Consider the following 14,677-nt stretch of genomic DNA (forward strand, 5'->3'; position numbering starts at 1 on the left):
GGAGGAGGAGGACAAGGAGGAGGAGGAGGACGAGGAGGAGGACGAGGAGAAGGAGGAGGAGAAGGAGGAGTAGGAAGAGTAGGAGTAGGAGGAGGAGGAAGAGGAGGAGGAGGAGGAGTAGGAGGAGGAGGAGGAGGGAGTTAGGGCAATTGATACAAGGGAAGAGTCAGAATTATTTGCAAGCCAAGAAGATCTCAGAGTAAGACCAGAAAATGCTTGATTGAGATCACAAGCACAAGGAAGGCAAGGAGACATGTTATCAAGGACAGCTCAAGTGACAATTTGTAGATAAATGGCTTCATCTGCTAATGGAAAGGTAGTGCAAATAAAATAATGGAAGGATTACATGAACATGTAATTTGGAAAGCAGAAAAAGAGCTTAAGAACTCACATTAATAACACAGATTGTTTATTTCAGTTTTTTTTAAGGATGAATTTTTCTGTGCAGTATCCATAGTTCTCTACATACTCTTAGCAAACACACTAAATAAATAAAATGACCTAAATAATGCATTGTGTACCAGGAGTTACTGTATGTTTATTTCTATTAGCAGTCTATATTCAGTTATGAGTTTCAAAAATACCCATAGGTAAACATCTGAACGCCTTAGGCACAGATGCAAAAAAAACAACATGGATTACTGTTTTCTTCCTCACTCTTATTATTTTATCTAATCCAGTACATAACTTCGAGTTTGAAGATATAGTAGAAGCTTCAAATTATTTTCTCAGTTGTTTACTGAAATATGTTTAGCTTGATGGAATCGCTCTTTCTAAGAGTTTACTTTTTTTTCCAAAACATTCTAAGAATCTATAGTAGTTAAAAAATTAGTCAACAGTTTGTTATAGATCTCAGGTATATATGAAAGGCTCTTTATGTGCATGGGACCACCATTATCATTATAATAATAATTATTATTTTACTATTATCATCCTAATGATGATTTATGGTACCAGGGATTAAACCAGGGCTTCATTGATATGATATGTGCTCTACCACTGAGTCACATACCCCACCTATACCATTATTTTAAATGATCATAAATATAAAAGAAAGTTAACTGCTACACTGAGCTATATCCACAAAGTTCCTGAAATTGGCTTCAGAGAGTAATAAAGTATGCAGAGGCAGTTCACACTTGAAATTTTATTCATAGCGAAGCCAGTGGTGATCAGTAAACGCCTGTAATCCTTTCTGAGTGCCTGTCCTGTCATTCCGAGTATAGGAAGTGACTGTCTTGAGGATAAAGTCAGAACAACTTAACATCACTGATAAATGAATGAGGCCACATTGCTGTTAGCCAGAGATTAATGATGAACAGTGACAAAAACATAAACAAATGTGCTATATACATGCTTTCTCTGGGTTCTAGTAATAGAGTGGTCAGCACAGGTGAGAAAGGGAACTGGTTGATATTTGAAAGGCTTCAACCCAAAGAGATAGTTCCATTTCTTTTGTTTTCCTGGAACAAAATTGCTGAGATTCGAAAACACTTGTTCTGAAAGTGAGATATTCTTTCTTATAGTATTTTATCTCACTGTTTTATCTGAGTTGGTACAAATTTGAGGAAAAATATTAGCAAGAAATAAAACAATTAGCCTCATCAAAAATGGGGTGAAGAGATGAGCTTAAACTTCTTCAGATGACCAATGTGTTTATCATCAGGGAAATGGAAATCATAACAAAGAGATACTGACTCAACTCCAGTGAGAATGTCATATATTAAAAACAAGCAACCAAAAAAAATTAATAGCTACCAACGTGTGTGTGTGTGTGTGTGTGTGTGTGTGTGTGTGTAATGAGTTGAGGAGGTGGGGGGAGAAACAGTCATCCGCTGCTGTGGTAATGTCTGCTATTTTAACCTTTAGAAAAACCGTATGGACAATTCTGAAAATTTTAATGTATAAATTCTGGGATTACCTCATTCACATAGCATGTTCTGAGTAACTTTCAGGGGAAGTGTGTGAACAAAAAGTTTTAATAGGCTTTTTAATTGTGCCCTTGCATCAGTGAGACAATTTTGAACTTGAAATATTTTTCTTTTTAATTTTTGAAGCAAGTTCATATGTTGTTCTACAACTCTCAGAGAATTTGAATATGATACAATGGAAGCACTACATTTAATAATTATAGTGTATACTGCCCCTTCATATTCATTATATGCTGGATACGAAGTGAAGGCACAAAGAAATGTTGAGAATTGTTTTGCCCAATGCAATAGTCACCAATCCCCTAAGGGTTTGGGAAATTGAAATAGGACTAATACAAATTGAAATGTGCTGTAGTGAAACCTTCATATAATTTCAAAGACTCAATACCAAAAAAATAATATAAACTGTGATTATATGTTGTAATATGTGTGTATTTACTGGTAAAATAAAACAATAAAACTTCATCATTTTAATTTGTTTGCTGAGAAAAAAATAAAATCATATTTGGTTCCTGTAATATTGTGTTGAGACAGATGATTAAAATAATTTAGAAAGCATGAATAAAATTGCAAGGCCTTGGAATTTAAAGAGTTTTTAGGAAAATTCATAATTGTGTACAATCTCCCATACTACTTTATAAATACAGAGAACTTATTCTTGAATAAGGAATGTATAAGAATGTATCCTTACTATTAAGAAACTGTGTCTTGGATTTATGATTTCATACAAAGGATTTTCTCTACTGTGGATTAAAACATAAAGTTTTTAGAACAGATGGATTCACAGAATGGGGTAAGAAGTTATTGTCTGAATTTCTCTTGCAGCTCTGTAGTCAAAATTCTAATAAGAATATTTCCCTGGGTACAAATGTGGTACATTTATCTTTGAGATGCTTGGATAGGTTGAAAATGTTCCTTATTTACCACAATGAATGAACTTGATTATTTCAGGCTTTGGAGTCGCAAAAACTTGTAGTTAATTCTGGTCTTTACTATGTAATCACTCTGAAAATGCACTTTCCTTCTTTAAACTAGGCATGATAATTGGGGCTACACAAAGCATTTAGGTAAGTTAGTAATAGAAAAGGTGTGAGGGTTTTTTACAAAAATGAATTTCTAAGAAAAAGTTTTATAAGCCATTGATCTAATTATGCCTGATTTTCTAAAAAAAGATGTAAAGGAGTATTTTGCAGAACATTATTAGCATAAAAATAGTGTCCTAATACATTTTTACAAATTTGGTTTATTTTTTATGTAATGTACTCGGTAATTCTATTTATATTGAAAGTATTATATTTATATTGAAAACATTATAAGTCTTGATATGCCCTTCTATTTTAGGAATACATACTAAAGTAATCAGCAAAAAAGATCCGATGTAAAGCAAAACTACACACGTGCATATGGAAGATGGATATATTTATTATGAATAAAAATACTTGTCCTCAATTATGTTACATTGATTTTTACCCTTAGAATTTTTGTGATGCTTGTGCAAAACTTTGGTTAAATGTATTTACTTAAAATTTTATCACTTAGAATACATAATTATATACTCTTTCATTTATTGTTTTACGGTGGTCGAAATAACCAAAATAGGTCAATCTCATTTTAGGCAAATATTTGTTTTCCATGTGCATAGGAATATTGCCCTCAACCACCCACTATATGTCTAGGTTGAATTAACTTAAAAAGACAATTTTAAATAGCACAGGATATAGTCATTCTACCAACAATATTTTATGTGCTCATAGATAAAATCAATCCCAGCTTTTTTGACTATGTTGTGATTGTTGACATTTTTATATTGTGAATTTCTTTTGTAAAGGAAAAATGTGTCTTCTGGCTTGTCTTACATACTTCATTGCACGTTTATGTTGTAATAGTTCTGGTTTCTCCATATATATTCTGGTTTTCATTTGTAACTTAAATATCTTGCTAGATTTACTACCTGTCCATTCCCTCTGTTATTTCCCAGAGTGTTTATCTACTAGAATTTCTTGATACAATAAAATAGTGTTTTTATTAAGTGCCAACAGGTTTTAATATCTTCATATCTACATAGAAAATGCCTGTTTACAAAGCTTAAAATTATCTTTTGCCATGTAGCACAATTAAAGATTTTATTTTGTTGTTGGGAATGCTTAATAAAAAACAATATAAAACACAAATTTTACTGCAAATTTTTATCCAATAGTTTGGTTGAATTTAATAACATATATAGAGCATGATTTGAAAAATAGTTCTGGTACTAAGACTGTGACTCAAAGCACTAAGTTCTTTTGGGACAACATAACCGGCTAACGTTCTAGGTGTACTTAGTTCCCTTGACCTTGAACTTTGCTGAACTGAGCAACACTTCTAGCCCAAGTGCCCAGAAAAGCATATGTAAGAGTGACCTAGCATTCAATTTCTAGAATTTTTACATGTGAACCTTATTTAAAATATATATTTCTATTTTATTAACACTCAAAATAATTTAAAGATTACTGTAGAAATTATTTTGGTTCTGTAAAAGATGAATAACATGAATATAGTTAATTTGAGATTAAAAAGCTATTTAAATTGACAAAGACTCAGTGGGTCATTGTGATTAATTAAATTTGGGGATAAACAAAATGAAATTATTTTTGTTGTTTTTTCCTACTGGATTCAACAGAATATTTCTTTGGTGACTGAGGCTAAGATTAAATAACCATATTAAAAATCAGTAATTATTTTATGCAATTGCATAGTTTGATAAAAAATAAAGCAAAGTGCAAAATGGAGAAAACATGCTAGCATTTCAATGTAGCTACAGGTTTGCTGTTCACCAATGGAACAATACATGGATGAGTACTTGCCAGCAAGCCATAAACCAGTGGGCCCTGCTTTCATCACAGAACCACTGATTATTTATCATATTTCTTTTATTTAATAGGCCACACATAATGTAGCACTGCACTGTAGCACTGTACTCCCGTTGTTCATCGATTTGCTCTAGCAGGCACCAGTCACACATAATACACACAGGAATTAAAATTTTCTTTATAAATCATGTAAATTAATTTTGTCTCATAATGCCATGGATTTCAGACCTTTATATACTGCTTTTCAATTTTTTAATTACCTTTGTCTTCTTTGGGATGCTTCAATTCTGTTTTTTCTGTGGGGAAAAAATGGAAACTTATAATCTGATATAGTTATTCACAGGTCCACTTAAGGTTTGGAAGAAAATTAGTTTGAGGGGATAGGCCCTTGTGGTACTGAGAGCTTATTCCTGCCTCTGTGCTCAGAGATCACTCCTGACTGTATTCAACAAATTATATGTGGTTCTGGGGATCTAACCAGGGTCTGCTGCATGTAAGGCAAAAGACCTAAACGCTTTACTATCTGCCTCTAGAAGTAAATTCTGATCATGAATAATGTGATTTATAATCTCTTGTAAGAGTAACATTATAGGAATCTGAAATTCTGGCATGTTCTTTAAAAGCAGAGTCTACATTTTCATGTATTATCTATTTTGCTTGTTTGAAAGCACACCTAACGGTGCTCAGGGATTAGTGCTGGTGGGTAGTTCAGGAGTTATGCCCTGCAGAGCTTGAGGGACTCACCAAGTATTGTCTAAGTTTCCAGTCTCAATCAAATCATATGTTCTATACCTTTGTGCTATCTTCTTGGTCCTATCTGTAGTTTATCCATCCTGTGATTTTAATCATAATTTTATGCACATGTTAAAATGTCATTGTTACCTTTGCTTTCTTCTTCAGATTTTTCTATTTTCTGCTTCCCTATGTGAAAAATGATAGGAAAAAAATCATTAGTTTAAAAATATCATGTTCTCTAACACAATTTTGGAGTATTTGTTACATATGTGACTTAACCCTGTAAATTGTAAACTCTAGTTTTACAATATGTGGAGGAATAGTCTCTCTGTAATGCATGAGAGCATAGATGTGTTTGCTATGCTTGAGTACTCTGATTGCATTCTGTTCCCTAGATGAGAGGAACAGTCCCTTTTTATTTTTTGCTTTATACCACAGATGCTTTGAAGTAATTGTTAGAGCATGCATACATTTATTGGTAAGCTTACACAGGAAATATACCCAATTTTTCTACTGTCGTTTTGTGCTGTAATAGTAAGTTATTGAATAACAGAAAAAAAATTAAATACATAATTTCTCCATGCAAATAGTCTTGGTGGAATAGTGATTTTCTTCAATATTCTCAGAGTGAGGAGAATGTTAGTGTGGGAATGCTATGTAATCTCTTCATTATTTATTTATTGCTTGGGGGTCACATTAGGTGGTGGTGCTCAGGGCTTTGTGGTCAAGAGTCATACTGGCAGTGCTTGGGGGACCACAATCAGTGCTCAGTCTGTGGGCACCAAGCAAAGGCCTTAATTCCTTAGATTAGTTAGACAGCTGTCTTGCCCTATTTTATGTAACAGTAATAAAAATCTCTTGAGAACTCATTATGGTGAAGAAGCTAGGGATCAGAATGGCTAAGGGATTTCTCAGATTTTACATGGATAGATAGATAATCAAATTCATATACTGTATCTACAGATCTATTTCCTATTCTGGAAAGGTAATAATTTACCTGATGCTGTGACTTCTGATGTTTCCTCTTTAGGAAAAACAATAAGTAAGAAAAAAATTAAAATGATAGACTAGTTCTGTGCTTAAGTATACATAATTAAAATAATTTTACAGATATTTGTATCAAATTCTAATAATTATGATAATAAACACATACGCTCAAAGTGGCAAAAAAGTGCACTGATAACTAAAATTCCTGAAGACTGAAAATAGAAAGCTAATTTGAAACCAAAACCATCTATAAACTAATTTAAAAAAACAAAAATTTATTCAAATATTTTTTATTCAGGTATGGTAAAATAAATAAATTCTGGCCTTAACATTTTTATCAAAAACTTAAACTACAGAGGTCTGTTACTTAAAGTTTCAACTTGTTTTACCTGCATGCTGTTCATACATATTTAATTAAATTATTTGAGTCACCTTCACTCAAAAGATCTTGTATCAAGTATAGTTTTATGTGATTGCAGAATAATGTTTAAAATATTTCAGAAATAAATTCAACTCATAGGAAATAAAATTGATAAGTAAGACAAGATGCAATATTTGTCTTTAGTTTGTGATAATTAAGAACCAGACTTTCTTTTTGCTTCTTCTGTAAACTTATGGACTAATAAAATTTCAAAATATGATGTGACAGATTGAATAAAAACTTTAACTCACAAATTATTAAGTAAATTAATAGTATTTTCTATAAACTCAATATTGCATATTTTGCAATCTTTTAGAATAAATGATAATTACATGTGATATAGTAATTGAGACGAAAAATAAATGTTTCATGAACAAAACATTAGCACTGTCTGTAGCACTGTCATCCCGTTGTTCATTGATTTGCTTGAGTGAGCACCAGTACAGTCTCCATTGTGAGACTTGTTACTATTTTTGGCATATCAAATACGCCACGGGGAGCTTGCCAGGCTCTGCTGTGCGGGCGGATACTCTTGGTAGCTTGCTGGGCTCTCTGAGATGGATGGAAGAATTGAACCCATGTCAGCTGTGTGCAAGGCAAATGCCCTACCTGCTGTGCTATTGCTCCAGCCACAATATATCAGCCACAAATAATTATGGTGAAATTTCTTATTAACATTACAGTTATAATTGAATTATTTTTAAGTCCATATTTAATTTTAATTCTTTTCATATTAGTAAACAATGATGCAAATAAAATATACTACAAATTTTATCTGACCCAGCAGCAATGTTTAACATAGACATTGACATACGTATTAAATCTATTCAGAAGCAAATTATAGCTGTATTTATAAAAATCTATCATAACATTCATAAGGAACAAATTAATTCTTAGCACTAAAAATTGTAGATAAAGCTTTTTTATATTTCTTATTTGAATAAACATTCTTTGGGTCACTTTTTTTTTTCATTTTGGGTCACACCTGGCAATGCACAGAGGTTACTCCTGGCTTTGCACTCAGGAGTTACTCCTGGCGGTGTTCAGTGGGACTATATGGGATGCTGGGAATCGAACCCGGGTCGGCCACGTGCAAGGCAAATGCCCTTCCCGCTGTTCTGTCACTCCAGACCCTAGGTCACATTTTAATCGTATAAGGTAACAATTTTATTTTATGAAATTGCATTAATTGTCAGAAATGTAATGAATTCCCATCACATTTTACATATTGTTTGAATTGTCAGATGTAATAAAACTGTGATTCTGAAATACTAGAGACAACTTTCTTATATACTTAAAAAATAAGAAAATAAAGGTAAATGTGTTAAAATTAAATAACTGAAGATAAGAACTGTGTTCTCTGAATTATTTTTTACTCAAAAAAACTGAAATGTAAGGACAAAAGTTTGTAAGTCTGTAACTGTATCTCACAGTGATTCATTAAAAAATAAAAAAATGCATTAGCTATAAAGAGAAGACAACAAAAATTTTAGGCCTTATATCACATATGCTGATTTATTTATTTACTTTTATTTATTTTGACTTTCTGTTTGTTTTTGGACCACATCAGGCTATACTTAGTGTTGACTCCTTTCTCTGTGCTCAGGGATCACTCCTGTTGAGCTGGGAGGACCATACGGGGTGCTGGTGACTAAACGTGGGTTGGCTTTGTGCAAGGCGTGCATCCTATCCTCTGTACTATCTCTCTAGCCCTATATATCCTGATTTAATGCAATGTATTTAATAGCACTAGAACAATAAATGTTCCAGGACTAATAACTATATTTACACATTATATATTTGGTCAATTATAATAATATTAATAAAATAGCCTAATTTATATTACTAGTGAACACAATATAATTTTTAAAGCATTAAAATGTAAATATATTCCAAAGAGAAATAGCAAAAATACTTAAATTTTGAAATGTTGCACTTACTTGAGGTTGGTTTAGATTTCTCTAGATAAAAAAAATGAGAGAAGAAAGAAAGGAATATACTTTATAAATATATAGCTATGCTATCAGTATTTAACATTTCTAATGTTCATTTGTCTAAGTCCAAGCAGAAGTAGACTAACAATTATCAAAATGACCTAATAGAGCATTTTGAATGGGTGTTAAGTCACATACCCAGAGTATACCTCATAGAAATTACAAATTTAAACCTTTAATTGGATGCAATGTGGATCTGCATAATTAAGTAAATTGTCTTTAGGAAGGATATCAAGAAATTCTAGGGTTCAAGTGACTGAGGCCCAGTGCTAGAAGGTTATCCAGAGCTATACCTGGTGGCACTCAATGACTAAACTCTGGGCCTTCCCATGTATCCCAGTCCTTTGAGATGCTTCCTAGTTGCCAGATAGTATGAAATTTTCACTATTTTTTAATACCATTAATTATTTATTTGCCTACTCTGAAAATAATCAACATTAATTAAAATTAGCTAAACTCTCAATCTTTATTTTGAAAGAAGTTAATTTTATAAAATCTTATAAAGGATAAATGAGTGGAGGAGGGAAATAAAAACTAAATTATCTGAATACATATTCTTTTATTAAACATGCCTTAACTTCTGAAATTGTTAATTAAAATTCAGTTTTATACATAAATATACAGTTGTCCATATATGTTAGGTATACTTGTTTATGATTGTAAAGTTTTAATTACCAAAGTTTAGGTCAATACTGTCAATACTCTTAACAGTATAAATATATATATATATACACACATATATATATAAAATCCAGTTTTTTAGAAAAAATAAGAATATTTATAAAGTCATGCATGAATATACTATTTCACTAGAATTTACTTTAAGAGATTTTTATGCTGAACATTAATTCATAAAACTATTCAAGTAAATATATTATTTAATATCATTTAAATTTTACCCAAAGTTTATACAAATTAAGAATAATCAAATAATAGTTAAATAAATTGTGTATAAATATACAATAGAAAACTACTAATGAAGAAATTATGTATTGACAAAAAGTTATTTGCTTATAGGAAAGGTTTAAGTAGAATTTATTTATAATATGTAAAGATTGATATATAAAAGAAAATATAAAAATACTATGTATATTTGTATATGGGGGTATGAATGCGTATTGCATATTCATTACATTTCTGGAGGGTTGCATTATGAACTAATCATGACTACTTATTGGGAGTTATTGGGCATTTTGGGAATGGTATCTGTTACAATTGGGAAAACGTAAGAAGAATTTATGATGTTTTCACTTAAACTCTTAATGCCATGAATTATATATTTTAAAATATGGATCACATTAAATAATTAAGTTAAACAGTTTAGAATAATAAAACTGCTTAAAAAACAGACCAACAACTAATCTTCAACAAAATCTTACATAAGTAATTGATAATACATTTTATAATACAGAAACAGTAAAATCAACTTGATATGATAATATAATAATATTGGCAACAGCGGCAACAGCAAAATACAGAGTAGTCTGAAACATCTTGAAATCACAAAGCAAATACTATGTTCTCAATAGTTCAATAATCCAACACCATGTGTTATAAATTCTCGATTGATCATAATATTTAGCAAAATGTTTATCCACGATGCTATGACACTTGTATTTGATAAACAACTTTATATCAAAACTACAAGATAGGCATTACTAATACACATAATGAAAACCAGCATATATATATATTTTTAATTTAATAAAAAGCATACATTATATGAAACAAAAATTAAAGAAAACAAAAACACCTTTTAAATGCGGGGATTCCTTTTTTTCTTGTTCAGGTTTTTCTAGAGAGAAAAATTAAAATAAACCATCAATCTGTTGGTAGTTTGTGTGCCAAACATTTTTTTATTTTCTTATTTATTTTTATTTTTTTCTTGTAGAAGCTCCATTTACATGGGGAATATGTTATGAAATCATTTGCATGTAAATTGGAACACAGAAAACATATTGCCATAGAAACATATTATATAAACAAGGTCCAGTTTATTTTAAGATATTCTATAAGACCCTGTGAAAGGAACTAACCCTCTTGGGGATCCATAATATAAGAGGAGAATGTATAACAAAGAGAATAAAGAGGATGTTTCTTTCTTGGCTGGAAGTTGAATAATTCCTTAGGGGTATTTTAAACAAATGGTATTTGTCATTGGCATTTTACAAGCTTCTTTAAACCTCTCTGACTCTTACTTCATTTCTTGTGAAGTAATGAAATAGATGGGAAGGAAGATATGAGACCAAAGTTATAAGACTACTGAGATTTTGTGATGTAGAGGATGACAACATTTTCATTGCTATTAATATTAAATATGCAAAACAAGCAATTTTACCTTAAGTTATAGTAAAAGCACCTCAAAGATATAATTAACTATGCTGGCATGAATAACATCAAATGTCTACACAAAATAAATGCAACATATTTCAGGATGTAAATAAGTTCTATTTAGGTAACATTTTGCAACTTATTTCCTGAATCACATATGTAGCCTCCAAACTGGTCTAACAAGTTTCGTCTTTGGACCTTGTCATATTTTCATAGAGAAGTCAGGGAATATTTGATCAGGGCCTTTCACATCTTAATGTGTTGTGTTTCACACATACACATTGGGGTAAAGATCCTGTATCATAAGTTTTATACCATTTTGGTGTCTTATTATTTGCATGGGCTGGAGCGATAGTACAGCAGGTAGGGCGTTTTCCTTGCACGGGACTGACCTGGCTGACCCAGATTAGATTCCTTTGCCCCTCTTGGAGAGCCTGGTAAACTACCAAGAATATCTCACCCACATGGCAAAGCCTGGCAAGCTCCCCGTGATGTATTTGATATGCCAAACACATTAACAACAAGTCTCACAATGGAGACATTACTCAGCTCTCTCCAGCAAATCCATGAACAATGGGAGGACAGTGCTGTTATCTGCATGACAATAGTTTAATGTGCTCAGCATATCCTGGGACCCCGCTTGGTGATTCGTGGTCTATGTTTAGTGCACACTTTAGATGGAGGATGTAGTTCGGCTCCATCCTTACAATGCATGGATACATCCTGATCATGGGCTGGAGATAGCACAGCGGTAGGGCGTTTGCCTTGCATGCAGCCAATATGGCCAACCCGAGTTCAATTCCTCCGCCCCTCTCGGAGAGCCCGGCAAGCTACCAAGTATCTCACCCACACGGCAGATCCTGGCAAGCTACCCTGGCAAGCTACCCGTGACGTATTCAATATGCCAAACACAGTAACAACAACTCTCACGATGGAGACGTTACTGGGCCTGCTCGAACAAATCCATGAACAACAGGAGGACCGTGACCGTGATCCTGATCATGCTGGCCTGGGAGCAACCTGGGCTGTACCCAGTAATGCTAGAGGGGACAGTTGTTGCCTATGATTGAACTAGAGTCAGCCACAGCCCAAGCTGTGTACTTGACCCCTGAACTATCTTTTCAGCCTCAAGGAGATGCTCAATGCTTCCATGATCTAAGTCATATTTTAATTGTTCTACAATCTATAATCTATCACTCTTGAATAATAAAACAAATACTTCAAAGTCCACAGAGAAATTCCCATAATTTTAATAGCTAAATAAAAATATGTTTATAATTTTAAGGGTTTCTAAATACCAAAGACTACTACCGTATAATTACTTCTGTGTAAAGCATATGAATTGAAAACAGGTTGTGATTCATGAAAATAATATTTTAGCATTTTACTGAGCTAAGTCATTTTTAGTGTTTTAAAATGGTTCATGTACCTTGATTTCATAAGGACACACTTTTTAAAACTAATGATAGTGAAGTAATATCAGACTTGTGTAGCTAGTATACTATAAATTAGTAGTAAAATAAGAGAATATTAAATTAAAACCATAATAATAACACTAACTTATCAGCTACAGGTATACTATTCTTAAACAATAATAAATATAAAGTAAATATAACAATTTTTAAACCAGAAAATTATTAAATTTCATATGATCAAGTAGAGCTTTTCATATTTCACACTTTTGTAACTCTGAAGAATGGAGGAAAATTAATGACAGGATAATGAGTACACACCAGAAAAAAACAACCGTAGCATTTAAAATTAATTCTTCCTAGTTTTTTTATTCTCTACTTAATTTAAACTTACTGCAGTCTTGCAAACACTATTATCTTACTGTTAGCAAATATATTAATCATGCTGCTTACTGAAAAACTAAAACATTCAAATAAATAAGATTTAAAACAATCAATATGGACTGTAAATATCTAGTCAACTTTATTCATGATCTTCAAATATTTGTAAACTAAATGAGATACTGAAAGAATCATATTAACACTATAGAGTTCAAATTAGAGTAACATTAGCTAAAATTTGAGCTTAGGCAATGGTTAGAATAAACTATGGTCATATAAGATAATGTGAAAAGACTATAGGATGTTTTCTTCTTTTTCAAGTAATAGTAGCCTATGGCTTCTATAAACTACTAATTCTTTTCTAAAGTTTTACATGTTTATATTTGAGAAGCTGAATTTTAACCAAAATTATTATCATCATCTCTGATAAAATCAGATATTTTTGAAATGATTTTTAGTAAGAAATGGGAATCTTACCTAAGTATGTAACATTTCTGATTTGGAATCAAATGGAGATGATTCAGAGTTTTATAGTTGGTTCAAATACTCAGTTTTGTTACAGATAGAATTCCAAAATTGTAAAAGAGTGCATACTTTATTTTTATCTTTTTCTCAAAAGAAAAAAATGAGTGATGGAGTTATTTTTTTATAGCGTGTTCCTATGACCATACTTTGAAGAATATTTAAAAGTTTTAGATTATCATAACTCTCTCCAGAGCTCTCATGTAAAGAAATAACTACATGTTTATGCATAAATATCAGATAGCTTTATGGTTGTGTGATTTATAAACCATGCTTCTCATAGCCTTAAGTGAAATTCCTCAAGAATTTGATTTTTTCTCCAGTCTAAAAATAAAATCTTGCCATTTTACTATTATTTATTTCCAAGAATTAAGATTTTCTGCAATCTGATCTTCCAAAAGTCTACACAATTTATAAGTATGTGAATGTGTACTAACATAAGGTGAAAGCAGTAATTTATTTTGATAAACCTTTTTTATTAACCTGTTTTCTCTTTTTATGTATTTTTTCTTATATCTCCTTCATAAGTGTTTCTTTTTTATAGAAAAATGATGTTAACAAAGTTACAAGTTTTAAAAGATCAGTTAAAGAGTGATATTTTGACCTTTGCATTGTCTTGGAAATAGATAAACTAACTTAATTCTGAGAAAAACTTACCAATTTTATAAATAAGTTGGACAGTTCTTCAAATTCACAGAAGCTTATGCAAACAATTAAAGGTCCACAAATTGATGAATGGATAAAGAAATTATGGTGCATATGTATAAAATGAAGTATTCGTATGTAAAAAAATCTTTTCTTTTTAAGCAATATGGATAAACCTTAAAGTATTATGATAAGTCTTACTTAGATGAAAATAAATCCTGTATGATCTCTCTTATAGTTGGATTAATGATAAGTAAACTCATAAATATAAAAAACAGATTTACAATAAAGGAAGAAGATCAGGTGAACAGAGACAAAAGATAAAAATTTTATCTAAATGCAAGAAATATCTTCAATTTAAATTGAACAGGAACACAAAGAAAATATATCCAGGTACATAAGGATTTTTTTTCAGATTTTATGAAAAAACTTCGTAAAGTATGCCTAATTTGAGTAATTTTCTAACCAG

General features: G+C 31.4%; 1 protein-coding gene across 9 annotated transcripts in view; it reads right to left on the bottom strand.

Annotated features, from left to right (window-relative positions):
• Positions 1–14,677, bottom strand: part of TRDN (triadin) — a 426,217-nt gene that overhangs the window by 12,844 nt on the left and 398,696 nt on the right. For 7 of the 9 annotated variants that reach the window (XM_056125007.1, XM_056125005.1, XM_056124999.1 and 4 more), the window contains 5 exons: positions 10,671–10,712; positions 8,864–8,884; positions 6,513–6,539; positions 5,663–5,701; positions 5,041–5,076 (listed from right to left, as the gene is read on the bottom strand). In XM_056125007.1, the coding sequence (XP_055980982.1) occupies positions 5,041–5,076; positions 5,663–5,701; positions 6,513–6,539; positions 8,864–8,884; positions 10,671–10,712 (165 nt within the window). The remainder of the gene's footprint in view (positions 1–5,040; positions 5,077–5,662; positions 5,702–6,512; positions 6,540–8,863; positions 8,885–10,670; positions 10,713–14,677) is intronic. The other 2 variants (XM_056125001.1, XM_056125006.1) reach the window with 2 other exon arrangements.

Source organism: Sorex fumeus, unplaced genomic scaffold, assembly GCF_029834395.1.
Source record: "Sorex fumeus unplaced genomic scaffold, SorFum_2.1 ptg000054l, whole genome shotgun sequence".
Lineage (NCBI taxonomy): Eukaryota > Metazoa > Chordata > Mammalia > Eulipotyphla > Soricidae > Sorex > Sorex fumeus.